This window comes from Bufo gargarizans, chromosome 10 (genome assembly GCF_014858855.1).
Source record: "Bufo gargarizans isolate SCDJY-AF-19 chromosome 10, ASM1485885v1, whole genome shotgun sequence".
Classification (NCBI taxonomy): domain Eukaryota; kingdom Metazoa; phylum Chordata; class Amphibia; order Anura; family Bufonidae; genus Bufo; species Bufo gargarizans.
The window spans coordinates 52,426,393-52,438,594 of record NC_058089.1 but is presented as its reverse complement, the minus strand read 5'-3'; the positions used below and the strand labels follow the sequence as shown (position 1 = coordinate 52,438,594).

The following is a 12,202-nucleotide window of genomic DNA, read 5'->3' as shown; positions in this document are numbered from 1 at the left end:
ACGAAGGGTCTGAGAGGTTACAGGGCATCTGTCAGCAGATTTGTACCTATGACACTGGCTGACCTGTTACATGTGCGCTTGGCAGCTGAAGGCATCTGCATTGGTCCCGTTTTCATATGTGCCTGCATTGCTGGGAAAAATTAAGTTTTATTATATGCAAATGAGCCTCTAGGAGCAACGGGGGTGTTGTCGTTACACCTAGAGGCCCTGCTCTCTCTTCAACTCCGACACCCTCTGCACTTTGATTGACAGTGTAAGCGCTTATACTGCCTGGTCCTCTCAATCAAAGTGGAGAGGATGCGGCAGATGCAGAGAGAGCAGGAGGTAGGTGTAATGGTAACGCCCCCGTTGCTCCTAGAGGCTCATTTGCATGTATTAAAACATACATTTTCTCAGCAATGTGGGCACGTGCGAACAGATGCCTTCAGCTGCCAAGCGCACATGTTAGGCCTCATGCACACGACCGTTGTTGTGTTCCGTGTCCGTTTTCTGCGGACCCATTGACTTTCAAATGATAGAAAATGCACCATTTGTCATCCGCGTCCGTGATCCATGTTTCCAGTCCGTGAAAAAAATATGACCTGTCCTATTTTTTCACGGAAAACGGTTCGCGGACCCATTCAAGTCAATGGGTCCGTGAAAAAACACGGAGGCACACAAGATTGTCATCCGCGTCCGTGATCCGTGTCTGTTTTTTTTTTTTTTATATCATTTGCAAGGCAAACTTTACTTAGATTTTTTTTCTATTTCCTTCATGTCTGGTGATCCTCCAAAAATCAAGGAAGACACACGGAAACAAAAACGGACACGGATCACGGAACAACGGAACCCCGTTTTGCGGACCGTGAAAAAATACTGTCGTGTGCGTGAGGCCTAAGGCTACTTTCACACTAGCGTTTCTATTTTGCGGTATTGAGATCCGTCATAGGGTCTCAATACCGGAAAAAAAACACTTCCGTCTTGTCCCCATTCATTGTCAATGAGGAGAAAACGTAACTGAACAGAACGGTGCGCTCAAAAATTCATTCCGTTCCGTTCTCATACCGGAGAGCAAACCGCGGAATGCTGCAGTTTGCTTTCTGTCCTGGGATGCGGAGCCAAACGGATCTGTCCTAGGACATAATGTAAGTCAATGGGGACAGATCCGTTTTCTCTGACACAATAGATAACGGATCTGTTCCAATTGACTTTCAATGGAGTTCATGACTGATCCGTCTTTGGTTTGTTAAAGATAATACAACCGGATCCGTTCATAATGGATGCAGATTGTTGTATTATCAGTAATGCAAAGAAAAAGGCGGTCAGTCAGCACTTCCCAAAGCGCAGGAGCACGTTGCTATGGTTGAGAACAACACTGTAAAACAAAACATGCAATGCAACAGCTCACTGCAAACCAAATAAAGTACAGAATTGCATAATAATTGCAAGTGCTATACTTATAAATTATTATCAGTAATGGAAGCGTTTTTGATGAACCCTGCCGGATCCAGCAAAAACGCTAGTGTGAAAGTAGCCTAATAGGTCGGCCGGTTTCATAGTTATAAATGTCTGCTCCAAGGTGCTCTTTAAAGCCTAACATGTCTTAGCTTGATGTCCAACACTGGAAGATGTGGAGGACAGTTGGGTCATCCCTCAAAGGTCTTTATCAGTTCTAAACAAAACTTGGGTAGAAGCCAGTAACCATTTGGCTTGGGGGTAATCCAAGTCAATATTGGTAGACGTGTTCTGTGCTTCTCACCCACGTACAACCGTGCAGTAGAGCTTTGCTGGATCCTATCAAGATCAGCAGAATCATCCTGCAAGTAACTGATGGTCAGCTATGGACTAACTAGTGCAAACAAAAACTTGAATTGTTGCCCATGTCAAACAATCTGATTGGTTTTAATACGTAGGCATTTGGATATTTTTGAAGGACAGTTTTAGGCCGTGGCCAACAGTTACTAGAGCCATGATGTCTTCCTATTTGTCCAATGCATCCAACTAAAAGTCTTACATTTTTATAACATATAACTGGACATTGAGATGAGAAGGAGCTGAACCTAATGTCTTTTCTGTTGTTTTAATCTCACCCACAGTCTGTATCCTCATCAAGATTTGGCCATTATTACGATATATCTAAAAGTATATCTCCAGATCTGCTGCTATCTGCCAAGACACACAGCTACTACCTTCCCAGTACTATACCTCTGGATGGAACGTACGGGTAAGTTTTTTTCATCATGTATGTGTATTATAAAATTGTGACTTATAAACTGAGACATCTATTTTCTAGATTATGTATTTGCTTTTCTGTCTGCAGTGTAGCTTAAAATGGATGTCCAGTTTAGACAACCTCTGTTGACCAGACTATAAACTGATCACAGGGTGTCCCGCTGGTGGAACCCACACCGATCAGCTGTAAACTATGGGAGAAACTGGCAGCCAAGTGTTCGGTTTACCTACTGTGCCACCATAAGGCAAATTAAACATTACACGGTTTCTGTCTGTGTAATACAAGGATGCACTGGGACCTCTGGACCCTAGGTTCTCAACCAGTGCTATGTGGACCCCAGGGGGTACACGTCATGTCTCTAGGGGGGCTTGCACCATGCTTGTAATATGCTTTTAATATGCAGCACATTGTCTAATCATAGCCTTAGGGGGTCTTTAATGTCATTTATTAGTGGAGTAGAGAGCAGTTGGCTTAGAAACATTGAGGAACACTCCTCTAGATGATCTTTGGAGCTGCTGTGGTAGTAGATGAGTGTCCTGAATGAGCAACTTCATCAATTAATTCACAATTCCCTAACTGGGGTATTTGAAAATGAGTTCTCTAAACCAAAGTATTAATATTTTAGAAAATGTATGGTATAGCCACAGGATATGTCATGAATGTCTGATGATGGGGATGCCACCCCACCTGTCTCCAGAACGGGGGTCTCCTAAACTTAGTCCTGTCTGGGAAGGCAACCACCTCAACCAGGTAGAGAATGAATAGAGAGGTGGTCCCACATGTATGCTCAGCTGTTGATGTGATTCTCACAGAAGTGAATGAAAGCACTTTCTACATGCATGGTCACCATGCCAAAGACAGGACCCACATCCATCAGACATTTATGCAAAAAATAAACATCAAAGACTAGGTTCACATTTACCATTTTTCTATTCCATCATAAGAACAGAACATGACAGTCATGCTGAATCTGTCACATGGAAGACCCCAATGGTGCTCGATGGACACCATTGCCTTTAAAAAAAATAATGCTGCATTCTGCACCATTTTTTTCCAGCAAATGTGACGAAATCTGAGAAGGAAGCTCCTATTGAAGCCTCCAACGTGAACAGAGGCAAAGATATTTAAAGGATTTGGTTGGGTTCTAGATATTGATGTCCTAGCTTTAGGATTGGTCATCAATATTATGGTTATTTGGGGTACAACACCAGCCTTAGTGGGGTCTTTGATGTCATTTATCAGTGGAGTAGAGCGCAGTTGGCTTAGAAACATTGAGGAACACTCCTCTACACGATCTTTGGAGATGCTGTGGTAGTAGATGAGTGTCCTGAACGAGCGACTTTATCAATTAATTCACTATTCCTTAGCTGGGGTATTTGTGAATCAGAGACGGTGTCATGAAAGGGTAGGGAACTGTGCAGCCCTGTACTCAACCCGCATCACTGTCCCTACCTACTTGTACGATCCGCCCAAAATGGCGGCTCACATCGTGGCGACGATCCCTGACTTGACTAAGTGCAGGGGTCGAAACCTAGTACAGTAAAAGAGTAGTCAGACAGAAAGAGGTCAAAATCAGACAGGCAAAACCAGGACCGGATCAGAAAGCAAAAGCTAAGTCAAATACACAGCAGAGTGAAACCAGGAGATAATGTCAGACAAATTTAACAGGCAAAGGCAAGGTCACGAACTAGCAGAGTAGTATCAAGCAAAGGTCAAATAACAAGCAAAGTCAAATACCAAGGGTAATGTGAAAGAAACAGGCAAAAGGTCAGCGATCCAGAGTACAAAAACTAGGTAATGAGGCAGGAATACCAATCACAGGCAACTGTGGCCAGCAGCTGTCTGTTTAAACATTCTGCCCTCAGGAAGCATGTGACACCGGCACCAAGCCTGAATGATCCAGTGTCCTGACCAGCAGGAACGATGCTGCCGCCATAGTCCTGCCGGACTGACCACATAAGGACAGACAGGTAAGTATGTGACAGATGGAAGCACAGCTCCATCTTCTGTGTAGTGGCCGTGCTCGGTTACTGCAGCTCAGCTCCCATCTTCTTCATTATTACATTAACTGCAGGTAGAAAATGTATAGTGCATGTATGTATACCGTATAGGATTTGAATTGTATGCAATCAAGGTTAGAACTGTTGGAAAAGCAGATATTGACATAGAAGGAATATAGAGCTTTGCACTTACCAAAAAAGTAGATGAATGTAAAAAAAAAAAAAAAAACATAATTATTGTTGTAAAGCCAGAGCGGAGCGGACATGCATACGTATGGCCTTTACGTATGTGTGTGTTTGGAGGTGCGGGGCAATTTCATGAGCTTTTCCTGGCAGCGAAAGCAAACAAGGTTAGTGCTAAGTATTTGTCTTTTCTCCTTAATGCAAACAGCTTGGAAAGAGCTGTTTGGCAGCACTAGAGGCGGCGCAGGACATGGACAAAGGTCGCAGCGATCCGGATCATCCTTTCTGTTAGACCTTTTCTGGTCAGCAAATAAAGCAATCTGTACACCTTGGGGAGACGGAGAAGGATTTTAAGGGTTTTATTTTTACAGTAAATAACATTACGCCTGTTAACTGCACTTACAGATAAACCTTCCGTAAATATCCCAGAAACCTCCTCATCAACTCGCTCTATCCGATCATTTGTTTTGCCGTTTATGGCTGGAAAATGCTCCTAGTTTTTTATTTTAGCGGAAAGGTTGTTATATATATACATATATATATATATATATATATATATACACACAGGTGAAACTCGAAAAATTAGAATATCGTGCAAAAGTCCATTTACAGGGAGTGCAGAATTATTAGGCAAGTTGTATTTTTGAGGATTAATTTTATTATTGAACAACAACCATGTTCTCAATGAACCCAAAAAACTCATTAATATCAAAGCTGAATATTTTTGGAAGTAGTTTTTAGTTTGTTTTTAGTTTTAGCTATTTTAGGGGGATATCTGTGTGTGCAGGTGACTATTACTGTACATAATTATTAGGCAACTTAACAAAAAACAAATATATACCCATTTCAATTATTTATTTTTACCAGTGAAACCAATATAACATCTCAACATTCACAAATATACATTTCTGACATTCAAAAACAAAACAAAAACAAATCAGTGACCAATATAGCCACCTTTCTTTGCAAGGACACTCAAAAGCCTGCCATCCATGGATTCTGTCAGTGTTTTGATCTGTTCACCATCAACATTGCGTGCAGCAGCAACCACAGCCTCCCAGACACTGTTCAGAGAGGTGGACTGTTTTCCCTCCTTGTAAATCTCACATTTGATGATGGACCACAGGTTCTCAATGGGGTTCAGATCAGGTGAACAAGGAGGCCATGTCATTAGATTTTCTTCTTTTATACCCTTTCTTGCCAGCCACGTTGTGGAGTACTTGGACGCGTGTGATGGAGCATTGTCCTGCATGAAAATCATGTTTTTCTTACCTTGCAGACTTCTTCCTGTACCACTGCTTGAAGAAGGTGTCTTCCAGAAACTGGCAGTAGGACTGGGAGTTGAGCTTGACTCCATCCTCAACCCAAAAAGGCCCCACAAGCTCATCTTTGATGATACCAGCCCAAACCAGTACTCCACCTCCACCTTGCTGGCGTCTGAGTCGGACTGGAGCTCTCTGCCCTTTACCAATCCAGCCACGGGCCCATCCATCTGGCCCATCAAGACTCACTCTCATTTCATCAGTCCATAAAACCTTAGAAAATCAGTCTTGAGATATTTCTTGGCCCAGTCTTGACGTTTCAGCTTGTGTGTCTTGTTCAGTGGTGGTCGTCTTTCAGCCTTTCTTACCTTGGCCATGTCTCTGAGTATTGCACACCTTGTGCTTTTGGGCACTCCAGTGATGTTGCAGCTCTGAAATATGGCCAAACTGGTGGCAAGTGGCATCTTGGCAGCTGCACGCTTGACTTTTCTCAGTTCATGGGCAGTTATTTTGCGCCTTGGTTTTTCCACACGCTTCTTGCGACCCTGTTGACTATTTTGAATGAAACGCTTGATTGTTCGATGATCACGCTTCAGAAGCTTTGCAATTTTAAGAGTGCTGCATCCCTCTGCAAGATATCTCACTATTTTTGACTTTTCTGAGCCTGTCAAGTCCTTCTTTTGACCCATTTTGCCAAAGGAAAGGAAGTTGCCTAATAATTATGCACACCTGATATAGGGTGTTAATGTCATTAGACCACACCCCTTCTCATTACAGAGATGCACATCACCTAATATGCTTAATTGGTAGTAGGCTTTCGAGCCTATACAGCTTGGAGTAAGACAACATGCACAAAGAGGATGATTTGTTTTTGAATGTCAGAAATGTATATTTGTGAATGTTGAGATGTTATATTGGTTTCACTGGTAAAAATAAATAATTGAAATGGGTATATATTTGTTTTTTGCCTAATAATTATGTACAGTAATAGTCACCTGCACACAGAGATATCCCCCTAAAATAGCTAAAACTAAAAACAAACTAAAAACTACTTCCAAAAATATTCAGCTTTGATATTAATGAGTTTTTTGGGTTCATTGAGAACATGGTTGTTGTTCAATAATAAAATTAATCCTCAAAAATACAACTTGCCTAATAATTCTGCACTCCCTGTATATCCAATTCAGTGTCCACGTGATCCATATAAATATATATCTAAATGTACAATTCCCTTAAAGTGCATAATGTGCCTTATAGATAGATAGATAGATATTGGATGGATAGATAGATAGATAGATAGATATTGGATGGATAGATAGATAGATAGATAGATATTGGATAGATAGATAGATATTGGATGGATAGATATGAGATTCCGTAGATAGAAGCAATCGATCAAGAGACAGACAGTGAGAGAAATAACTAGATGTAGATATTATTATACATGATTATAGTGTATACTGTGCTGTGTACACACTGTATATATTTATGGATAGATATACGTACACACATATAGTTATATATATATATATATATATATATGATTTTTTTGAACCCATCGCTGGCTGTGCACACAGTACACCACTCACTTAGGTCTCATCACTCACAACTATATTTTTGTGACGACGCGTATCTCCTGATGCCTCCCATCCGTCCCTATATTACAGTAATGTGCTATATTGTGATAGCGCTGGTTGCCATTATGCTGTCAGAATATAGCTGAGTGCCGCCTGGCATCAGGGGAGTGAGCTGGCATTCATAAAGTGATATTGAGAAGGTGAGAGCCATTGGGGGGCACAGCGGCAGAAGCGCCATACATGAGCTGCTAACTGTCCACCATCTGAATACATTTGTCACTTGTATTTCCGTTATAACTGTTACTGTGTGCTGTAGCAATCAGACCTGCTGTTCTTACCCAATATAAGTTGCAGAAGTTGCTAAAAACTCTTATTAGGCTTTTATTCTGGGTTTGTGGGGACAACCTCGGTAGGGGTAGTAACGATGGCCACATTGTCACTCCAAGAGGCTTTCTCGTAAAAAGATATAACTAGGAAATGGTTAAATACACATTTTACCAACCGGACAAAGCGGGACGACTCTGGAATGTACTTTCCCTCTTTACGCGTGTGTTTAGTGTTAACGGAAAGGCCCTTTAAATAACCCTTATTTTACGATCAGCTTTGGTTGGGGCTGCTTATTACTATTGCTTTATATGCTTTTGCCTTTTACAGATGGTTTTACAGCTTTCTAGTATACTGTGCCTTTCAGTTACTCACTATCCTTAAGAGCTCTACTTGCAGTCAAGAAATGGAAACATTTTTTGCCGGCATCTGGAGGCTGAAAACCTTGATCCCCCGCCGCTCCCATTCCTAGGAAGCTTTGGATGGAACGGGATCGTTGCGTAGTTAAAAATTTTTGTAAGCGATTCTAACTTTTTAAATAACTGACTGGACAGTCCCTTTAAAACCCCAGCACCATATTGTTGTTTTTTTTTTGTTTTTTTTTTTTAGATGCATCCAGTCCTAAGAGAAAAGTATGTGATTGCAGGGATTCTGCATTGCGTTAAGTATCTCCTTTTTCCACATGGGAGCTCTTTACCTAGTTTTCTGTCTGATCATTATATCTAACATCAGTACATGGTATTATTAGCGTCTTAAAGGGGTTGGCAAACCCCCTCCTGGCCAGACCTGCAAAGTGAAGCATACTTACCTGCTCCCCACCCCTGGGTTCTGGCCTTTTTTTGCTCCCCATCCTCGGTTGGGTTCCCCACACTGTGAGCATTCACTGACACTGCTGCAGCCAATCACTAGCCTCAGCGGTGATCTTCTCTCCTTGCATCACGTGACCATGTGGCTTGACGCTAGGGTAGCAGGTGACCACTGCGGCCAGTGATTGGCTGCAGTAGTGTCAAAGTGGATGTTGACAGGGGGACTCAAGCAAGGTAGCTGAGGACAAGGACCAAAGGATCTGGGACCTTTTTGCAGCTCTGGCCTAGAGTTGGGTTTGCCAAACCCCCTCCAAAAGATGGCCATCCCCATTAAGTACCATTTATAAGGGACAATTATCTGGAGCATTCACAATAGTTGGCCTGTGTTCAAGGTGCCACCGATTACCAAATGAACGACCAAGTGCTCATTCATCGGGTGACCGCGTCGTTGATGTAGTCACCAAAATCATTGTCTCTGGGCAGCAGCTCTTCCTGTGTAAAGAGGGATCTGCTGCCGAGAAACTACGATTCCCTATGCGGGCAAGTCATCTCAGTAGCATTCGCTTGTCCCATTATCATCAAGTGACTCGTTTCTCCTTGTTTGGAACACAGCCCTGGTCTGTGACAAAGGGGTACGCCAGAAGAATAAGCTGAATGACCTCACGTTTGCTGCTTTGGTAGGGCAATGAGCATATTTAATTGCAAACAGGTAGGGGGGGCAAATTACCCTGCAGAGAGAGCCTGAGGTGGGACTCGGGAGTAACAAACCAGACGCCATCTTACTTGTGCCTATCTGAGTGAACTACAGTATCTGTCAACAGGGCCATCTTTAATATTGATTGGACCCTGGGCAAGAATTTTCTTGGGCCCCCTGGATCCCACCTTCCCACAGCCTAGCAGGCAATCACGCCCTCCACAACACAAAAAAAAAATCCACACACCTCGTAGAGTAGTAAACTTTAATAGTGATGAGAGGTCACTAGAGGTGTTCCTTGGCAGTAATGTAAATACTGCCTTTTTTTCTGAAAAGTCAGTGTTTACATTAGAAAGCTTGCAGAGACGCGCTATAGACACCAGAACTACTACGTTTAGCTGTTGTGGTTCTGGTGACTATAATGTCCCTTTTAATATATAGAGAGAAAAAAAAGAATCAGCACAAAAGTATCAAATAAAATGGCTGTATCATTATTCTAAAAATAAAAAAAGCACAACTTCTGACACAAATATATAGTATTTTTTAGATTACCTTTTTTTTTTTTTCTTTTACTATGTGCAGATAATACTGTACTACTAACCCCTCCATCCACCCCTACATCCAGGGTAATACAGCCCCATACCTTTTACATCCAGTGACGTCTCTTTGATGTAGATGTTCTCTTTTCTCTTTCCTCATCTTCTCCTTTCAGACCAGACAACCATTTTTCAGCCATTTCTCATCTCGTCGCAGTTTGACAAACAAAATCTTAGTTTACTACTTTTCCATCATCCTCCCATCTTCTGGACAAATCATCCTACCACTCCCAATATTATGCCGCTGTGTTCCCCAATACTATACTGCAGAAACAGATAAACCCCCCAATAATAGTAGTACCATGCAGACAGTGCCCGAAAATAACTGCGCCCAGCAAATAGTGTCCCTGACACTAATAGTGTAAACATAACGTCCCCCAAAAATAATTGTGGTAAGCTGATACTGTGCCAAGGTGCCCCCACAGTAATAGTGCTCCCAAAAGTCCCACCAATAGGAATAATTCTCTGCTAGAGCACATATGGCAGTAATAGTGCTCCTACAGTGCCCCCAACATGTCCCCACTGTGCCCCAGAAGTAATAATGCTCCCATAGTGCCCATACTACTAATCATGTTCCCCATAGACCCCAGTAGTAATAAAGCCCACCATAATACCCCCCAGTATTAATAATTCTCCTTATAATGTGCCAGTGCAAAAAATACCCCTTTTTAATGCCCCCAGTTGAGCTAATGTCCCCATAGTGCCCCCATAATGTGCCAGTATAAAATGCCCCTATATAGTGCCCCCAGTAAATGCCCCCACAGTGCTCCTCTCCCTCTTCTTCCTAGTGCCCCCATAATGTACCAGTATAAAATTCCCCATATATAGTGCTCCAGTAGATGCCCTGTGTCCCCCCATAATGTGCAAGTATAAAATACCCCTTCTTAGTGCCCCCATAGATGAGCCCATAGTATTCCTCTCCCCCTTCCCCATAGTACCCACCATAATGTGCCCCAGTATAAAATGCCTTTATACAGAGCCCCCCCATATAAAATACCCCTTCTTTGTGGCCTCAGTAGAAGCCCCCATAATATTCCTCTTCCCCCATATAAAATACCCCTTCTTTGTGGCCTCAGTAGATGCCCCTATAGTGCCACCCAATAATGTGCCAGTAAAAAGTGGCACCAGTAATGTGCCAGTAAGATGTGCCCCCATAGATGCCCTTCCATAATGTGCCAGGAACAAGTGCCCCCATAGATGTCCCCCAATCATGTGCCTGTAATAAATGCCCCCTAATCATGTGCCAGTAACAAGTGCCCCTATAGATGCCTCCCAATCATGTACCAGTAACAAGTGCCCCCATAGATGCCTTTCCATAATGTGCCAGGAACAAGTGCCCCCATAGATGTCCCCCAATCATGTGCCTGTAATAAATGCCCCCCAATCATGTGCCAGTAACAAGTGCCCCTATAGATGCCTCCCAATCATGTGCCAGTAACAAGTGCCCCCATAGATGCCCCTAATCATGTGCTAGTAGCAAGTACCCCCATAGAATCCCCCAAATCATGCCAGTAACAAGTACCCCCATAGATGCCCCCCAATAATGTGCCAGCAACAGGTACCCCCATAGATGCCCCCCCCAATCATGTGCCAGTGACAGGTGCCCCCATAGATGCCCCCAATCATGTGCCAGTAACAAGTGCCCCATACATGCCCCCCAATCATGTGCCAGTAGCAAGTGCCCCATAGATGCCCCCAATCATGTGCCAGTAACAAGTGCTCCCATAGATGCCCCCAATCATGTGCCAGTAACAAGTGCCCCCATAGATGCCCCCCAATTATGTGCCAGTAACAAGTGCCCCCACAGATGCCCCCCAATCATGTGCCAGTAGTAGTACCATATAAAAAAAATAAACACTTATACTTACTTCCTTGGCAGCGATGCGATGCAGGCCTCTTCCGGCCTGTGTCCTGCACTGTATGGCTCAGGTGGCGCGATGACGTCATTGCGCGGTCTGCACCGGCCTTTGATAGGCTGCTGGTACTAGGCCTGTAGCCTATCAGAGCAACGGGTAAGGGAGACGCCTCTCCCTCCCCTGCCCCGCCGCAGCACATCTATCTGTATGGCTGTCCTGAGAACGGAGATACAGATGACTATGGAGATGAGCGCTTCCACAGTGGAAACGCTCATCTCCCTGTGCCCTGCCGCCGCCCCCCACTTGTCACCAGGGCCGCTCCGCCTGGGGTCATCGCCTTACTTTGCCTAATTGGCGGTGCAGCCCTGGAATTTTGCGCCTGTGGCAACCCCCCCCCCACGCTACGCCACTGCCCAGCTGGGCTCAAAGCTTGGGCCCCCAGGAGCCACTGGGCCCGGGACAGCTGCCCCTTTTTCCCTGCGTTAAAGACGGCCCTGTCTGTCAATGCCACCGAGGAAGACGTCGACTTGGTCTTTAGCCACCATGGATGTGAAAGCACTGGGACTCGTGTTTGTCAGGACGTCAATGGACAAATGCACAAGTAGATAAACTCTAAGGGACTCCTTACTATATGACTACAACATCTCCTGACATGTTGTAAGATTTCCTGTGAACTTCACCGGTTCCTACAT

The 12,202-nt window shown here is 43.7% G+C and overlaps 1 protein-coding gene across 3 annotated transcripts in view; it reads left to right on the top strand.

Annotated features, from left to right (window-relative positions):
* ELP4 (elongator acetyltransferase complex subunit 4) overlaps positions 1–12,202 on the top strand; it is a 242,131-nt gene that overhangs the window by 68,392 nt on the left and 161,537 nt on the right. For all 3 annotated transcript variants that reach the window (XM_044270248.1, XM_044270250.1, XM_044270249.1), the window contains exon 5: positions 2,076–2,203. In XM_044270248.1, coding sequence (XP_044126183.1) covers positions 2,076–2,203 — 128 coding nt within the window. The remainder of the gene's footprint in view (positions 1–2,075; positions 2,204–12,202) is intronic.